This window comes from Trichomycterus rosablanca, chromosome 6, assembly GCF_030014385.1.
Source record: "Trichomycterus rosablanca isolate fTriRos1 chromosome 6, fTriRos1.hap1, whole genome shotgun sequence".
In the NCBI taxonomy this organism is placed as follows: domain Eukaryota; kingdom Metazoa; phylum Chordata; class Actinopteri; order Siluriformes; family Trichomycteridae; genus Trichomycterus; species Trichomycterus rosablanca.
This window is the reverse complement of record NC_085993.1, coordinates 14,690,288-14,710,253: the sequence shown is the minus strand read 5'-3', so window position 1 is coordinate 14,710,253 and position 19,966 is coordinate 14,690,288. Positions and strand designations below refer to the sequence as shown.

The window sequence follows — 19,966 nt, the reverse complement described above, 5'->3', positions numbered from 1 at the left end:
GGTGCACTACATAGGTTTCACGCGTCATTACTTCACAGCCTTCATAGTGCACTTGTATAGGTTACAGTGAGTTTTTTGAAACACATCCTAGAGTTGTTAGTTGGAGCAGCTTCCTCCTCCCGCCTTGTATACTCTGTGTAGCGCCATCTGCTGGTGATCCTCTAGTCTGTGTACTGTACTGCATCCTGACGCTAGCGCTGCACAACCATGGATCTTATCTAGCTAGCTACTGACAAAGATGCTGCCAACTTTCTCCTTCTCCTCCAACCAAGTGTGTTAAAAAGACGCCAATGTTTGCTATGCCATCCAAAGCAGGTAATGTCGGTGTCTTGTTGTTCTTGTTTGTAGCGTTGACTGGGAGGTGTGTTTTTCTGTCATCCTCTCCCGCATTGCGGCCTACAATAACATTCACTTGACACGGGCTAGCTATGCTAATAGAGTAAAAACAGAGAACTGTAATTTCATTAGCACGAATATGTCAGTGTATGGATATATTGTAATAAAAGTGCATGTGTCTGTCGATACAATGAGTAGTTTGGAAACTCAAACCGGAGTTTGAACTGTCAGTGAATATGAATGGAACTCGGTTAGTCATTGCTAGCTGTACTGTTAGCGCTGTGGCTAGCTAACAAGCTAATTCTAGCAACCCAAGTGCTCGTATTTCAAACAAACAAGCTGATGTTGGAAGTAGAACTGAATTTAGAATGAATTCTGGACAGTTAAAATATCTTAGATATAACGGTGTGAAGTTAAAATGGTTTAGTCTGGTCATTCGGTCGGATCCGACAACAAACAGCCCAAGCTAATGTGTATGAATTTCCTCTCCTAACGCAGGATTAATCTAATAGCTTAACATTTATCTAATTATAGTTCTGTGACCAAAATAATCAGAGAGCTGTTTAGCAAGTGCAGCTGTGTTTGGAGTTTTAAGTGATTGTTAAGTTTTAAGTGTATCAATAAGGTTTGGATGTGCAATGACAGTTGCTCTGTGCATTCATTAAATAGCAGATCATATGTGTGTATCCACTTTTATTCAGAGCAACTTACAGTACTGTGACTGTATATATTATCTAAGCAATTGAGGGTTAAGGGCCTTTCTCAAGGGCCCATCAGTGGCAACCTGACAGTGGTGTGGCTTGAACCAGCAACCTTACTAGTCCAGTACCTTAACCACTAGGCTACAACTGCCCCTACACGAGGGTTGGGTGAAATCCGAATGTTTAATTGCATTATTAGTAAGTATAAATGGCAGATTGGGTGGTGTCCTTATTTGGCAGATTAGGTTGTTCTCCAGGTATGTGGGTTTGGTCCTATCCAGGTTTTTAAGCTACCTATTATTTGCTACTGAAGTTCCACTGATGTGGTGTTTATGCAAGTTCCCTAATCAAGTAAGCTTTCTAATGTTATTGATATAACGACTAGTTAACATCATGATACATTGTCTTCATATTGAGACAACATTGGCTCCATAGCTTATGTTATAACTCATGTCATGTATCAGTGTTTAGTCAGTGCTTGGAGTGTTTATTCCTTTTTGCTCAGGTATATTGAGTTTTTCTGAGTCTGGTGTTTTCGGATAAGTCGATTTACACTAATATTTGTTTAAGGTGTGTGTAGTTGTCATTTACCTAATGTCTGGTGAGAGGTGCCACTGGAGCCAGTCACGTGGGTTTGGAGGAACCTTTGTATATTTATCTTTATATTTGCAGTATTATGTGTATTTGTATCAATAAATTGAAGACAGTTCAAATCCAAAGTGTACAGCCACTTGTAAGGGACATTAGGGACATGCATGCCATGGTAGTCTTGAGAGTTTAATGATTTCTGCTACTGTAGGTGGTTGTGGGGGTACACAAGCACCTATCAAAGAGGTCTTACATTTACATTTGTGGCATTTAGGAGATGCTTTTATCCAAAGCGACTTACAGTTGTGACAGTATACAATCTAAGCAATTGAGGGTTGCTCAAGGGTTGCTTTTGCAAAGTAACAACCTTGCAATGGTGGGGCTTGAACTGACAACCGTTTGATTACTAGTCCAGTACCTTAACCACTAGGTTACAACTGCCCTTATTTTTATCTGCTTTTGCTCTTTTAAGCGGAAGACTGGCATTTACTTGAAGTCTTAAGAGGATGTGACTTTTATGATCATTTGTTTCCCTTCGTTTATTAGTTCACGTTTTTATTTTTTCCTCTTCTTTTTCTAATGCTGTAGCAGTACTGTACCACACAGAATCATATATAGCTATATAATACAGCTTGTTGCTGGACTCGAATCATGACTAGAGCGAAAGCATATAAGCGATAGAAAACATTTTTAATTTTACACCCACCGTAACACACCCTTAGGTTCTGCTCTGATAGCGTGCAGAGATGAATGGACTCACTGTTTTCGCTATACTGTTTTTTTTCTGCTTTTGCACTATTAAGCTGAAGACTGGCATTTACTTAATGTCTAGTGTCAGCTGCCTGTGCAGCAGGTCCTGTGGTTTTGAAATGGGGTAGTGGGATCTTTTCTCTTTCCTCTTTATGCAGATTCTGTAACTGTAACACTTTTTTTTTCCCTTAGAGAAGAATATGCATGCTCTACTCTGTATCTGTTGTAAATCCTAAACAGCAAAAAGCTAACAATTGCAACCTCGAACTTGACAGTAAAAGCTTGTGGTAAAAGACACATTTAGTATGATTGAAATTCAAAGCTCAAAAACCCTATGAATTATTTCATAAAATGTGGTTGTTCACAGAAAACCTCATTTGGACTGGGTGGAGACTAAGGGAGACTATTTCAAGCTTAAATATAAAAGTCTCAATGTGATCATGCCCCAACAACTGGGACAACAGACTTTTGTTTTATATTATTTTTAGATATTATCCTTTAAAAACTGTAGAATAAAGGATACACATTGTTTTATGACCGACGCCCACATCAACAGCATTTGTTTAGAGCTGGACAAAAAGGCGTATATAAATACAATACAAAGTGTGAAGTTTAGTATGGGTTTTTTATTTATTTAGTATGGCCAAGATTTAAAGCTATGGTATCAGTGTTTTATCTAGAATGGAAAATGTGATTGGAATATTCCAATCATATTTTGTGAAAGTGCCTCCAAGAGTACTAATGTTTTTGCTGTCTTATATTGCTCAGGCAAATGTCATGTAGCAAAACTGTGCTAAATCAGGTTTGTGGACCAGAATTATCCTCTGTGGTGACCCCTAAAAATATGAGAGCAGCTATACAGGAATACCTAGGTCTGTTTTATAATAAAACCTACATATTGTAATTATGTTTTCCCTTGTTCCTAAAGGCAATGGTATATGAAGCAAAATAAAGGAGCTGTTTATAGCATAAACTGATCCTATCCTATTCAAACTATTTTGTAAATCTAAGTAGCCTGTGTGTTGCTATAAAAACAGACAGTGGTCATGATTATTGCAATGAACAGTGTGGAGATTAGTATAAGAATGTCTGGACGTGTCATGGATAACGTCAGCAGTTTCATTGTGTTTATAGATCTATTCTTCCTCTTAGACATTCCTGCCTGGTGGATATTTGTACAGCCATTTGTAGAAAGATCACAATCATGTGTAACTTTAAAACAGTTGGGAAAAACAGTGCTGCCCCAAATAAGAAAAAGTTGGGACAGTATGGAAAATGCAGATAATAAAAACAGTGTTTCTTATATTTAGTTTGACTTTTATTTCATTACAGAACATATGAACCCAAAATATTATACGTATTGTCTGGTCAATCCATTTAATTTGATAATATACACATATTCCTGTATGTTAGGCATGAGACACATTCCAAAAAAAGTTTAATTTTTAAGGCTAGTTTTAAGGCTAGTAATAAAGTTCAAAACATTATGTGTCTTCAAATAGGTGATGTCAACAGGTGATTGTAATTATAATTTGGAACAAAAGCGGTATCCATGAAAGACCAAGGATCTCTCACTGCGTTTCTTTTTCATTCGCATTGTCCATACTGTCCCAACTTTTTATGATTTGGGGTTGTATTGTAGTGTGATATGTTCCTGAATGCTTCAATGTAAATGACGGGTTTATGCCTAAAACATCAGATTTCTCTCAATAAAACTAATGTATTACATGAGCATGAGCAGTCTCAGCTCCACTGAAATGAAATTACTGGAAAGAATAGTTATTTTCCCTGTCAATCAACCGAAGAGAAGAATCCACCTCACACTAGATTTTCCTGGCATTTTTAAATTTTCACTTTAAAATTGCTCTCATTGGTTGATTTTTTTTTGTTTGTTTTGGTGTCACAAAAAATAAGCAAGTACTGAAATTCCCAGTGCTAAAACTCAGGTACTGTCTCAAAAGTCCACGCCTCAACGATGTTACCATGGTGCTTGTGCAGAAGCAGCACGACAGTTATGGTGCAATTTGGGGCAGTGAACCTGTTTATCCTGTTATGTTAAATTATGTTTAAGCTTGCTAATTATGTTTGTGTGCAATCAGATCTTTATACTGGGTGAGCTTGTTAAATTATTTACTTGGGCAATGAGCTAACTAAGGATTTGTCTAAACTTGACTGGTGACTTACAACAGTCTACTCACAACATCCCTCAAGTACCTTTCCTGCTGGCTTCAGGCACCACCTTTTATATTCCTAACCACCAATTGGTGTTCTAAGCCAGTGACATTCACTTTTGTCTTTTGACCACTGTATCTTTTAGCTGCCAGGAGACCAGATCGATGTTCGATTAATTCTTCTGTCTCTGTGATTAGAGCTCAGCCGGATGCAGTAGAAGTGTCAGCCATGTACTCGGAGTGGAGGTCTTTGCACCTGGTGGTGCAGAGTGATCAGGGCCACGTTAGCGTGCTGCACTCCTACCCGTCCACCGTGGGCCGTGATGTTGCCAATGCAGTGGTACGCCCGCTGGGTGCCAGCCTAGGAGCTCCTGCCTCTGAGTGCAACCTGAAGACTGATAAAGAGGTACGCTAAGACCGTGCATATGCTACAATATAACTCTGTCTTTGTATATGACCTCGGATTAAAGCTGTGTGTAGCCTCTGTAAACACTTATTTATTTCTGCTGATTAAAGAGGTATTGTCATGTTTAGTCGTTTTATGTTGGGTCAGAGCTTTGGTAGGATGAAATAGGGGGTCATATTTTGTCACCGAAGCCATTTCAGAGATTCAGCTGGAGGTAGTATAATAAACTGGAGGTTTTAGTGTTTTACACTTATTCCACACTCTTCCCAAATGCCTTGCAGTAGCATATTGCCCATCTGTTAATGTTTAAAGTACCATAAAATAATAACATGGATCATTAAGGTTCTGTGCTTTGCTACACTTGTTACAGAGAACTTTTTAAAATGGTCACAAAACAAATGAAAAAGACGCCCGAAACCACTAGGTGCTGCGTTCAACAAACTTTCTGCATAAATAAAGTCGTATCAAATTTAATTTTTATTTAGAACACAAAAGTGAGTAATTGCAATTGCCGTTAGTCGATGGTTAACCATTAAGCGACCCATGAAAGTATTAAATACACCACTGAGTTTTATATCAAGTCTGTATATTTTATCGATAAAACACAGCCTAACACAACCAACAGTCATGATTTAGAAAAGCTGCAAGAACATACCACAAAAAATTAAATTAATGATTAATAAAATGATAAACACATTTTAACGACATTTTTAATTGTTTAATGCCTTTAATCTGTAATATACACAGTAGCACAATGGAGTCTGGGAAATGTCTGTAATATATTGTAATAATAAAACTTCTTTAAAAAATCTTTAACCTCTCCACAAACTGTCACTGATTTTTTTTTTTTTTTTTAATAGAACATCAATTAATCAGATGTTAGTTGCATTTTAGTGGGAAACCATGTCGAAGACTGTATAACTTGCCGCTCCAACATAAAAGTGGACTGGCTTTACTTTCAGGTATATTTATATTTCGTATTCATTGTTACTAGTGAAACCCCTTATAAATAGCAACTTCAATGAAACACAAACAAACAATAAACTACATGAGATTCACCCTGATATCAGGAATAAACCAAAAATACATTATGGAAAAAGGTACAAACCAAGTTATCTACACTAGATGTAGAATACGCCATTCAAAATTGACACACCAACACAATACTAGGAGAAGACTGTCACATACCAATCACTAAAAAAACACATCCTGAACGAATGTCCAAACTACAAAACTAATTTTGTCCGATTTTAAAATTGTTATAACTGTGGCGATGAGACGTCATGCATCACGTGACGTTGGTAAGATGGCGGACGTAGTACGTATGAGGTTGCGTGCATACTGCACACTTGTACTGCGTACTGAAAGAGCTTACTGCTTTACCGGCCGAGCAGTGTATACTTCCTCAAATCTAGTATGTACCGTTTAAGTATGCGACGCAGCCAAAGAATACATATAAAAGAAATTCTCACACCAGATAACAGAAATTATCATCAATTTTCTTAATAATAGAAAACTGAAAACGTATATATAATATAAAACAAATAAACTAGAATATAACACTGATTCCTGCTGTAAAAATGATAAATATGACAATATGGCATTAAAACAAATGAGCAAACAAACATTGTTACGAGTGTAATTAGTTTTTGGATCCACTTTGACCTTTGGTACGATGACTCCTTATGTTATTTTAACCTCAAAAAGTTACCTCTATATGGGATGTTATGAATTCACTTACTCGTCACTATGGGTTTTTTGTTTTTTTTAATCTATCGGTTTCTGGCCTGTCTTCACTGTCTGAAAGGGCTCATGTCTATATAATTTGGATATTGGCCAACGTTGCAGTAGCCTTCCAGAGAGAAATTGTAATAGACAATTTGTGCACTCTTTCTCAAAAGCAGTTGTGTGGTCACTTCTCAATAGCACCACAGTTTTGCTAAACATAGTTTGTGTTCTGTCATGGTGAACATCTGTGCCATGCATTTACATGATTTGACTTGGAAATGTGCTGTGAAAATTTGACTGGTTGCTCGTGCTGCTGTGGTATTTTGTACTTGTGGTTCCTGCAGGCTTCTGTGCAGCCTGATAACAGTTGAAGGATATCCTGTGAATTTCCTTTGGCCTCTCTCTTGTAGGATCTGATTGTTATATATCTCTCCCCTATACTTCTCCACAAAGCCTCATGCCCACTAACAGCACAAAACTCCATTTGAAAGTGCAAGCATATGCCAAATGAATTAGTGTATCAGGCTTTTTTCATAGGAAGGGTTTTTAATGGGAATCTATAATCTATTAGCTTCAACAGCTATTAAATCTATTTATTTAAGGCCCTAATATAAATAGAAATAGTGCTACATTTCATGTTGGACAGACAGTTATTTTAGTTATTTATCAAACAAGCTGGGATATTTGAAAAAAGAGTTTTGTTGTTCTGTACATGTATATGTGTACATGACAAATAAATGCATTCTATTCTATTCTGTTCTATTCCTCCAATTAAGTGCTCAAGTATCAAAGAGCCATTTATTATTTCATCGATCCTGACCAGACTGCCAATCTCTGCTACTGAAAAGTATCTCTATACCATGGTGCTACCATTACTATACTTTACATTGACAATTAATCTTACATGTACAGCACAAGCCAGAAAGTTCCACTTCAGTCTTTTCAGACAACAGGTCATGAGGCTGCATTTTTGTTGGGCTGTCCTTCGAATTAGGACTTGTTTTTAATAGGGGTGCCTTTTTTATTTCCTTAATTAATACCCTTTTGTCATAACACAGTGGTTATTGTTAATCCAGTAACATTGCCTCTCTCTTCTCTGTCAGACTGTTTAGTGTTACAGTAGCCATTCTAACAAGTGCTCTTTTAGTTTATTGACTTAGTGTAGAGTGACAGCCTGACTAAACAGCATTGGGAGATGCTCTTGTCAGTGCGCTCTTAGTGCTGGTCCCAAGTCTGGATAAAATAAGTGGATTGCATCAGGAATGTTATCCGGCTGTGCTAAATCAGAATGATTACACCTAAAATGCATGTAAAAGTGTTGGGGCAAGCATATTGATGACACTGTTGATTACTAAATTTTATCAGGTAGTTGTACTAGGAGTCTATGAGCTTTTGCAAGAATTTACAGCTTTTCTAAATGCTCTATGTAGAGTGTAAGTTATTTTTAGTTGTTATACCAATAGGTCTGTTATTACATCTCCAGAATTAAACAAAAGTTTTGCATTGTGCTCTCTATAGGTGAAATGGACTATGGAGGTACTGTGTTATGGCCTCACACTGCCTCTGGAGGGAGATACGGTCAAGCTGTGCGTGGATGTCTACACCGACTGGATTATGGCACTGGTGACACCACGAGACTCCATTCCCCCACCCATTATCAAAGAGCCCAACCGTTATGTCCAAACTATCCTCAAACATCTGTACAACCTGTTCCTGCCAAGGTAATGATGTGTTGAATATGCGAATGCTGGAACTGTGCCTTCATCAGCCTGCCTTAAACAGACAATACAAGTCAGCTAGTTAAACTCTCATAAATACTTTCAATAAGTTCAATTCAAACAGTCTTGTTTAATTGTATTCAGGGAAAATTGTTGAAACAGATTATTGAATATTGGAATTTCAGTATTAGATTTCATGACTATTCATATAACTTGATGTGTAATATCTGCTTTGTTCTGTGAATCTCGTAGACCTGAGCACTTCAGCCCTATGCACTTCAAGCTGTGTCAGCAGGTGCTGACTGCGGTGCAGAAACTTGCCCGTGACTCTTCCTGCATGGCCAGAGAGACGTGGGAGGTGCTGCTTCTCTTCCTGCTCCGTATCAATGACACGCTGCTCGCCCCACCTACTGTAGGAGGTCAGTAGCCACGGCAACGTTCTCCTGCTCCACCAGTCATGTTTCAGTCAGGTTGTTTTTAGATGTGAAACACTCAGACTAGGTTGAGAGGAAACTCCCAGGAAAAGTTAAGGGACAGAACAGAAGCAGCTGTAACAATAGTGTAGACTGGGTGTCACAGTCCAATGTGCTAGCTCACCACTATTGAGATCTTAAGCTTTCAGGTTCAAATCTCAGCTGTGTTATCAATTAGTTTTTTCTGCACATGTGAATTTGCATCATAGCAGAAGTTTACAAAATTCAACATGACAGAAGAGACGAAGGTTATCTTGCAAAATGAATGTGTCTTGAAATGTTGCAAGACATGACATATTTCTCTCATTTCTTTTTCAGTAGGTAAAAGTGAGGTACCAAGTTTTGTTGAGCATTGTTGAGTTGAGTATACATATAAACTCCTCAGTCAGATCTACAGTATATCTTTGTATGTAAACATAGCCTGTGAATAGAATGAATCAGGAGTTTTTGTGTCCGTGTTTTTGTGTCCTCTTGCAAATCTGCACTAGCAGTCATGGTATTCCTCACTAATTTTTTTCAGTCTGATTGTTTTTTTTTACAATTACACATCAATGTTGTGACACAGCAGCCTATTAAAAACAGTTGCAGAACCTGTCTGCACCATTTGAAAATAAGTATTTTTCTCTCTATGTTGACCTTCAGTTTAAACCAAAAACAATGTTTTAGGTCACGACATTTGTTTTAGTGTAGGGCAGTTGTAGCCAAGCAGTTAAGGTACTGGACGAGTAATCAGAAGGTTGTTGGTTCAAGCCCCACTACTAACAGGCTGCCACTGCTTGGCCCTTGAGCAAGGCCCTTAAACCTCTATTGCTTAGACTGTCACAGTATTGTAAGTCGCTTTGGATAAATGAATCTGCTAAATACCAAAAATGTGCAAACGAAAAATTGCATATGAAACCAGCATGGTTCTTGATTAAACAAATCAAAACAGGAAATAGCAGAAATAAAAACATTGTGAAAAGTAGCTGTGTGTGTGTATATACACATCATAAAATATGGTCTTTAAATGAAATTAGGTGTTAATAAAACTCAAGTAAGTAACGTTTTAATCCAGTTAGTCTGTTTACTAACCCACTTTCTTTGCCTCTGCAGGGGGCATAGCTGAGAAGCTGGCGGAGAAGCTGATCAGCGTGCTGTTCGAGGTCTGGTTTTTAGCCTGTACGCGCTGTTTCCCTACACCACCGTACTGGAAGACGGCCAAAGAGATGCTGGCAAACTGGAGACACCACCCTCCTGTGGTGGAGCAGTGGAGTAAAGTCATCGCTGCTCTCACCTCCAGGTGCAGTTTTATTTAACATGAACTGTAAGAATGGGCAGGTTTAGCTGCCAGTGCGCTGCTCTAGATGCAGGTGATGGCAAAAATGTACACACATTTAAAAGGGCTTAGCATTTCTGAAATACTTACAGTGGTTTATTGGACAGTATCTAACAGCGAGGATTAAACCCAGGTGTCAAGGACAGCAACTGTGTTTCACCTATCACATCATCATACTGTTTATATATTATTGTATTCTTATATATTATATATATTATACTGTATATTATTTTTGCCTACGTGAAAAAATGCACATAGTTTAAAAAGGAAATAAGCAACTTGATAAGGGAAGATTACAATTACATCAGTTTTTAAATGCAAGGTGATCTAATTTATACTAAAACTCTGAGTTTGTCGCAAATTATATGCTGCCCCTCACAGCGTACTATGCATATATTCTGGCGTCTGTCTCTTTGCAGGTTACTGAGGTTTACCTATGGGCCGTCCTTCCCTCCGTTTAAAGTGCCAGAGGAGGACGCAAACCTTATACCTGCTGAAATGGATAATGACTGTGTAGCACAGACTTGGTATCGCTTTCTCCACATGCTCAGGTATGTTGCTTCAGTATATCTCCAGTCAAATGTGTAACATTTACTCCTACACAAAGTTTTGTGGAAAAGCTTTGAGTTCTGTGATTACGCTACAAGCATAGTCTCAGGTAGTATCCAACTGAAAATGATTTGACTTGATATCAGGTATCAAAATAATTTTGATTGTCCAGAGTGACTAAACTGCAAAAACTACCAACCAACAACTACTAACCAACCACCAGTTGACTATGCCCCTATGCATAAAGCAAGGTCTACAAAGACATCAAAAAAAGCGTGATTTAACATACCCCTGAGCTCAGCCCTACTGAACAGCTTTGGAATATCATTTGTTTTTGAAATTGAATGTCCAACAAGAAAACTGTCCTGTTGAAAGACATAATCAGCCATAACATTAAAACCACCTCCTTGTTTCTACACACACTGTCCATTTTTATCAGCTCCACTTACCATATAGAAGGTGGGTGGTGGATGGGTGGTGGATCATTCTCAGCACCGCAGTGACATGGTGGTGGTGTGTTAGTGTGTGTTGTGCTGGTATGAGTGGATAAGACACAGCAATGCTGATGGAGTTTTTAAACACCTCACTGTAGTCTGTTTACTGTTTCTTCAGCAAAGTGATCATACAGACTGTGCGGTTTGAAGAAATCTACAAATGCCTCTATTTCTTCTTTTACCTTCAGTAATCCAGTGGATCTGAGTAACCCTGTGATCGTCAGCTCCACTCCTAAGTTCCAAGAGCAGCTGCTAGGTGGGAACACAGTGCCTCAGGAGGTGGTGATTCAGCACCCCTGCCTCAAACAGCTGCCTCAGATCTTTTTCAGAGCTATGAGGGGCATCAGCTGCCTGGTTGATGCTTTCCTAGGTAAGATCAGTTTCGATGCAGTAGATGGATTTGCATTTAGCAAATTCATTTCTTTTTGTTATATGTTCAAACTGCCTCTTACAGAAAACCTGTTGCGGTCTACGGCCAAAAAAGATGTGGACAGCTGACCATGAGCTTCTTGGACACCCCATTCTGAAAGTGTGTCTGTGTAAATTGGGAGAAGTCAAAGCTACTTATAGCGATTGGCATGGCTAAAACATGCAAAAACAACTTTAATAAACCTGTCCACATCTTCTTGGTATTCTGTACTACATTCATTGCCGTGAACCATTATGAACTTGCTTTGTGATTTGCTTCAATTGCCAAGTGTTATTTTGTCATAATTGTATTTCTCACAGCCAGAGTTCTTGTTTTTCTCTCTAGGTGTGGCAGTTTTTATGAAAAATGATAGGCATGAAACTCTGCCCTCTTATGGTACTCAGAGAAAGTGCACCCTCTTATCTATCTCCCTCAATGTAAATCTGGGCATTAAGGGATTTTTTTATATCACTTGTAGATTTGACGGTTTGTTTTTTAAGGACTCTGTGTATTGGACCCTAGTCAGCAAATGATCACTTTTAAAACAGAAACTGAATCACATGTTTGCTGATTATTGACATGATTGCTGTTTGATTGCACTGGCTGGTTTGACTAACGCTAGAACAAGAAACGAGTGCTAAAACTGCATGTATCAGACCTTCTGTTTATTCATACCTTATATGTTTATGTCTTCTTAAAGCTTGTAATTTAATGTAGTGTGCATGCTAACCTGTACTAATACAATCAGCAGGAAACCGTTTTGAGCTGGATATTATTTACTTTCCACTTCCCTAGTTCTCCAAGCCTGTTGCTTTACTTCTCAGGCTAATTGGTGGTGTTTACTCTGAAGGTGTAATTACAAATTACTGAACGAATCACGTTTGTCTTTTCATGTTGTGTGGGCTGTAGTATTTTTTACCCTGCGTCAGTGGAACTGTTTTTTTCTTCTCAGGAACAACAATGTCTAGGAGGTATTTTCGGGACAGACTTCCCTCTATAGGTATTCTAAAGCTGACCAACCCAATCAAGTAGTAACTAACCAAGTACAATTAGAAACACAAACCTGATTATTTTTATTATTGTTGTTGTTATTGGTATAGTGTGTAGTTTAACTTTTAATATTTAAGAGGCATCAATAAAAGTATTTTGCTTCTGGAGTATTAGCAGAGTTACTGGTGATCCTTATATAGTGGCAGTTCAGTTTATTTATAACTGATGTATTAGCCTTGTATTTTAGTCTTTATATGAGCAAACAGCAAAAAATGCTGTCTTTGATTGGGCCGTTTTCATTTTGGTCCTGAGATTACATTACTAAAAAACAACAACTGGTGATTTTCTAACATTACTTTGCACAGCAGTATGTGCTTTGGAACATAACATGACATCATTGCTTTTATATCTGCTGTATAGAAATCTAGGGATCAGAATAAGTGCATTTATGCGATTACTAATTACACTATTACTGGGCTTCTGGATAGAGAGGTAAAACATCTTGATGTTTGGATGCAAATACACAGTTGTTCTGCCCCAGCTACTAAAACAAAATACAGTAAATAAAAAGATTCACTTAATGTATAGATAAATCAAAATTGTGCACAATGCTACAGCTTTTTTCTATCAAGTTCTATTTATGCTCCTGCTTATTATCGAAACAAAACGGATTAACGGTGAACATGCACACTTAAATTCCAATAACTGCTATATGTCATTATGATAAAAAGCTATTCTGGTGTGCTGTCTGAACCTTCCTAGTTCAGATAAAGATTCTGTGTCTGTAAACACTTTCATTTAATCCTTTTTTTCCCCAGGTGTTGCTGTGTTTCGAGACAGGCTACCAGTTTATGGTATTTCCTAAATCTGCTCCTGACCAATCATATGGGAGTCTGATTAAAACGGTGCATGCACAAGACTTAGGAAAATCATCAGCGTGCTGCAAAACTTATAGGAAATAAATGCCAAGTTTGATGCAAAAGTTTGGAATTGGAGGAGGGTGTAAAATAACTGAAAACAAATCTACATGAAATCTACAAGTTTATTTGCCTTTTTTGTTCATTATGTAAATTCAGCAAATACACTTTAATTGTGAATTAAAACAAAAAAGAGGATATTTGCTTACATTTCAATTAAGAATTCAAATATGACAAGTGTCTAAACTTTTGCATAAAACTGTCATCTTAGTTAAAATGCTGTTTCTCAGTTTTTATATATTAAGAGCTTTGAAGGACATGCAGAGCTACAATCAAAGAACTTGAAAATAGAGCCTCTTGGGAGGGGAATGGTGCTCTAATCTTATTTCAGTGTGTTCTAGATGATGGTTTGCACATCCGGTTGGATTTTGTTATTCTATTTTTTGCTTGTTATGGTGAGAAGGGTTTTGTAGCAGTGTGTATTATGCTTAATCCATGTTAGATTATCGATACTTACCCAATCAATGCTTACTATTTAGCGTCATGCATGTGCATAGAACTGATTTTGTTTTAAAAATACATTCTGTTGCACCAGGTTTTAAACAAGGAAATATTAAAGCGGGGGAACTTGCATTCTGTGTGTCTTAATTATTTGAATGCATTAGCAGAAAATTAAATGCTGTCTATAATGAAAAATGTGACATTTGTTTTGGGTTGCTTGTTGGTGAACTGTTTTAAAGTTTTAAGTGGTCCACAATTACAGGCTAAATTGATATGTACAGATGATGCTTGCAGATGATGATGCTTGGGGCTTAATGGCTGAACATATGTGCAGGTCTGGTCTGCACTCTGTCTGGTGTGGTATTCTAATTTTGGCACAATTAGGGATAAAACACGAGTCTTTAGGGTGGTCAGTGTTTTCTTTGTTTTTATTATATTGTTTTAATTTAATTCTTTTTTTGTTTAACCCTGCAGGTATATCCAGACCCCGGTCAGACAGTGCCCCACCGACTCCTGTCAATCGGCTCAGCATGCCGCCACTCCCCACCACCACCAACACCACGCCTCCTCACAGCCGCAGACATAGACCCACAGCAGTTACAAAGACCACCAGCAAAGCATCCACGGTATATTCAAAAGAACTTACATGCTCACTGTAGAAACTGTAAACTCCCTCACTTACTATATAAGTATGGATGCAGTTTTTTCCCCCTTAGATTTTCCCCCTTTATTTCCCAGTCTAGTTATTTCCAATTCCCGATTGTGAATTTGGAGAGCTGGATCAATTTGTTGCTGCTTCTTATCACCTGGCAGTGTTGGGTTCCTACACAGAGCCGTATTGCATACAGAGAGCCATCCTAAGCTCCATTTGACTCCACCCACTTGCCCCCAATGTTATTAGCTAGCAGTTTGTTACAGCTAAATATGCTTATTAATATACAACTGGTAATACTCCTGACATTATTATTTAATCAGCAGTTCCTAGCTTCAGGTAAATTTTCGTTGGTGTACTACTATAAATAAACATTATTGTGAAATAAGTAATAGTAATAATATAGTATTTCTGTGCATGTTTAGTTAATTGTGGTTTGTGGTTGTTTAAAACAACAACAATTTAAAGGCTGAACTCAGGCAGTGTTATGCCCAAGCTCACCAACACACGGATCTCAATCCTGTGAGTTCAGATTCCAGCTCTGCCAGGAAGCCATTGGACACAGTTGATGGAGCAGGAAGATCTTGCTCTAGCTGTCTGTATGAGAGGTGGATGATTGACGGAATAACGCGTTCTGACTCTCCATATGCGATATGACTCTCAATGGAACTCTTCATATGACTGACGCGTGCCAGAGGGAGCACTTGATAGTCTGTGACTTATCTCGGCCAGCGCAGGGAGGGTGCAATTTGAAGGAAGGAAAATTAGGGGAAAAGCCTAAAAACAATGAAAGAAATTTGGCAGCCCAGTCTACCAAGCATGGATTGCTACAGACTAGATGTTTACCTTTAACATGATCTCATACAAGCTTAAAGCATTTGTTTGAAGTTTTCATCTTACCACCAGTACTTCAATTTTATTATTTTTACTGAATAATCAAGTCAATTTATTTCTTGCCATTTTTACTCTAAAACTATTTTTACTTTAAGTATTTGGCTACTTTGCCTGCCTCTTCCTTTAAGTAACTCAGTGCTTGACCTTCCAGACTGGTCCTCCCAAAGTCACCCACCAGCCGTCCTCCTCTTCGCCCTTGTCCAGTCCCAACCAGACCAGCTCAGAGCCTCGACCCCTGCCCGCTCCCACCAGGCCGAAGGTGAACAGCGTGCTAAACCTTTTTGGCCAGTGGCTGTTCGATGCTGCACTCGTTCACTGCAAACTCCACTCAGGCCTCAGCAGAGAAAGCAGTGTGACTGGTAAGATGTTGATTGAGCCTGGACCTCTTTTACTTTTAGTATCTATTGCAGTCTTGTTTTTCCTTTTCTCATTATTTTTTAAGCTGTTTGTTTTTGGTTCTTCTTTTACGATATAGGCTATTCCTACCTGCAAGATTGTACACATTCGAAGTCTGTATGTAACATAAGGGTAGTAAAGAAGTGCTATTACTTATCAGCTCAGAATATACTGGTGCTTGATGAAATATTATTACATTATTGATGAGGTAAAAATAAAATGCTGTAAAAATAAATTTGCCGCAAATATAATATTTGTTTTAGATCTTTGAATTAAATGTTAATTAGGGTTGTAACGAAACACTCTACCCACGATGCAATATGATTCACGATACTGGGTTCACGATACAATTTTTTACTTTTTTTTTTAACAACATGAAATTGAAGACAACAAACTATGCAACTATAGGTACAAACTATGCAAAACAATGCTGCATATTTCCCTTTTTGTGTAAAAAATAACTGAAATAAAATTTAAAAACAAATCCCACATTAAATAAATACATGAAAAATAAAGAAAGTATCTTTACATAAATAAATTTGGCTGGAAAATCCCGTACAACTCTGTGTAGTGATGTCAACCAGGCTAGGTGAATAGCGCCAGTGCCCTCTGCTGTTTAAAGTGAATATTGATTCATTTGACATGAAATGCCGATTTGAATTGTGGCACATGTGCACCGATTTTGAACTGCCTTGTGGTGCATTGTTACGTCCCTAATTTTAACACAAAATCAACCTAAATAAAAAAATTGTAATTATATTAAAGAAGTTATGCAATGCCACATGGCCTTTAAAAAAAATATATACAGTGTATCACAAAAGTGAGTACACCCCTCACATTTCTGCAAATATTTCATTATATCTTTTCATGGGACAACACTATAGACATGAAACTTGGATATAACTTAGAGTAGTCAGTGTACAGCTTGTATAGTAGTGTAGATTTACTGTCTTCTGAAAATAACTCAACACACAGCCATTAATGTCTAAATAGCTGGCAACATAAGTGAGTACACCCCACAGTGAACATGTCCAAATTGTGCCCAAATGTGTCGTTGTCCCTCCCTGGTGTCATGTGTCAAGGTCCCAGGTGTAAATGGGGAGCAGGGCTGTTAAATTTGGTGTTTTGGGTACAATTCTCTCATACTGGCCACTGGATATTCAACATGGCACCTCATGGCAAAGAACTCTCTGAGGATGTGAGAAATAGAATTGTTGCTCTCCACAAAGATGGCCTGGGCTATAAGAAGATTGCTAACACCCTGAAACTGAGCTACAGCATGGTGGCCAAGGTCATACAGCGGTTTTCCAGGACAGGTTCCACTCGGAACAGGCTTCGCCAGGGTCGACCAAAGAAGTTGAGTCCACGTGTTCGGCGTCATATCCAGAGGTTGGCTTTAAAAAATAGACACATGAGTGCTGCCAGCATTGCTGCAGAGGTTGAAGACGTGGGAGGTCAGCCTGTCAGTGCTCAGACCATACGCCGCACACTGCATCAACTCGGTCTGCATGGTCGTCATCCCAGAAGGAAGCTGACGCACAAGAAAGCCCGCAAACAGTTTGCTGAAGACAAGCAGTCCAAGAACATGGATTACTGGAATGCCCTGTGGTCTGACGAGACCAAGATAAACTTGTTTGGCTCAGATGGTGTCCAGCATGTGTGGCGGCGCCCTGGTGAGAAGTACCAAGACAACTGTATCTTGCCTACAGTCAAGCATGGTGGTGGTAGCATCATGGTCTTGGGCTGCATGAGTGTTGCTGGCACTGGGGAGCTGCAGTTCATTGAGGGAAACATGAATTCCAACATGTACTGTGACATTCTGAAACAGAGCATGATCCCCTCCCTTCAAAAACTGGGCCTCATGGCAGTTTTCCAACAGGATAACGACCCCAAACACAACCTCCAAGATGACAACTGCCTTGCTGAGGAAGCTGAAGGTAAAGGTGATGGACTAAACCCAATTGAGCACCTGTGGCGCATCCTCAAGTGGAAGGTGGAGGAGTTCAAGGTGTCTAACATCCACCAGCTCCGTGATGTCATCATGGAGGAGTGGAAGAGGATTCCAGTAGCAACCTGTGCAGCTCTGGTGAATTCCATGCCCAGGAGGGTTAAGGCAGTGCTGGATAATAATGGTGGTCACACAAAATATTGACACTTTGGGCACAATTTGGACATGTTCACTGTGGGGTGTACTCACTTATGTTGCCAGCTATTTAGACATTAATGGCTGTGTGTTGAGTTATTTTCAGAAGACAGTAAATCTACACTGCTATACAAGCTGTACACTGACTACTCTAAGTTATATCCAAGTTTCATGTCTATAGTGTTGTCCCATGAAAAGATATAATGAAATATTTGCAGAAATGTGAGGGGTGTACTCACTTTTGTGATACACTGTATATACATACATACATACATACTGGACGTTATTACTCCCAGGCCCTGCTACATCTAAACATCTCATAACTAGGGCCCGTCCTGCAAAGTAATACACTCAACAAGCAGCACACAATGGCATCATCAAAAGAAATTATGAAGAGGTAAAAACCTTCAAGTACTGATGCTATTTTAAAGGCTCTAGTGAATCACAGTGGGAGCCATTGTCTTCAAATTTAGGAAACTTTAAACAGTGGTGGATCCTTCCACAAGTGGCCAGCCTATCAAAATAAAAACCAAAAGTATTATCTCGAACGTCAACAAAAGAACCCAGACAGACATCTGAGAAACTGCTGACCTTGTTTATGTCAGATAAGGTCAGCATTCAAGATTGAACCACTGAAAAGAGACCTGACAGTAATGGGAGCAGCAATAAGCAAATCAGATAGTAAGATGCCAAAACAAATGCATGAATGAGAACAGTAAATAAATAAGTTATTTTCTTGCCATTACAAGGGTGTTCTTTTAATACTGCGGTTATTATAAAATATTATAAAGTTTTCAGAATCAGCTTTTGTAGCAGGATTTTCAACGTTTTTGTACCCCCACAGAAACCAGAAAAAATTTAATTTGCAGTATTACTTCATTCATGTCCTTTGATGCTCCTTGTATATGAATAATACTTGATGTTTTAGGTAAAAATATACTCTCATGATAAGTGTCTACATTAGATTAGAATTAACATTAAGCCAATTTTTTGTTAAAGATTGGTTTAAATATTAGTTGTAGTGGTAGTAATAGGGGCGGCACTGTCGCCTCGGAGCAAGAAGGTCCTGGGTTCGATCTCCAGGTGGTACTGCTCCGGTTTCCTCCCACAGTCCAAAGACATGCAAGTGAGGTGAATTGGAGATACAAAATTGTCCATGACTGTGTTTGACGTTAAACTTGTGAACTGATGAATCTGGTGTAACGAGTAACTACTGTTTTTGTCATGAATGTAACCAAAGTGTAAAACATGACATTAAAATCCAAATAAATAAGTAGTAGTAACAGTAGTAATAGTAATGGGAATAGTCGTTGTTGTGTTGTATAGTAGTGGTCATTTATTACTGAGGACTGCATTTCAGTTAAATTCTGAACGTGACTAGATTTAACATTATAAAATAAATCCAACTCCCAATATGGAAGTGTCTTCATGAACGTGTTTTCAGATGTATTTAAATGTACTAAAAATTAAGGAAATCACAGAATAAATTAAACACAGAAAAAATTGCCATTTATGGATATGTGAAACTGACACTCTTATTAGCATTGTGCAGTTTGTATTTAATAGATAAGTTATGTACATATTCTTCAAAAAGGTTCCAGGCTATGGGTCAGATTTCATGAGCTGAACAGAACAGTACTCTGAGCTGAATGACAGTTAAATTTGTGGCTAACTGTCCGTCGTATGTTTGCTTGTTTTCTTCACAGTTCAGTTGTTATTCCTGCATGATGAATAACTGGAAGTTAGTATTTTGTCCTAGATGCCGTATTTAATATCTAGCTCCATTATTTTCTAGGTTTATAAAATTACAAACTAAAAACAAAAGATCCACTTTG

The 19,966-nt window shown here is 38.3% G+C and overlaps 1 protein-coding gene across 4 annotated transcripts in view; it reads left to right on the top strand.

Annotated features, from left to right (window-relative positions):
- The first annotated feature begins 208 nt into the window (after positions 1-208).
- ralgapb (Ral GTPase activating protein non-catalytic subunit beta) overlaps positions 209-19,966 on the top strand; it is a 48,397-nt gene continuing 28,639 nt past the window's right edge. For 2 of the 4 annotated variants that reach the window (XM_062997475.1, XM_062997474.1), the window contains exons 1-10: positions 209-315; positions 4,745-4,952; positions 8,199-8,401; positions 8,651-8,817; positions 9,964-10,150; positions 10,606-10,737; positions 11,418-11,599; positions 12,591-12,638; positions 14,521-14,672; positions 15,744-15,951. In XM_062997475.1, coding sequence (XP_062853545.1) covers positions 4,776-4,952; positions 8,199-8,401; positions 8,651-8,817; positions 9,964-10,150; positions 10,606-10,737; positions 11,418-11,599; positions 12,591-12,638; positions 14,521-14,672; positions 15,744-15,951 — 1,456 coding nt within the window. In that variant the 5' untranslated portion in view covers positions 209-315; positions 4,745-4,775. The remainder of the gene's footprint in view (positions 316-4,744; positions 4,953-8,198; positions 8,402-8,650; positions 8,818-9,963; positions 10,151-10,605; positions 10,738-11,417; positions 11,600-12,590; positions 12,639-14,520; positions 14,673-15,743; positions 15,952-19,966) is intronic. The other 2 variants (XM_062997477.1, XM_062997476.1) reach the window with 1 other exon arrangement.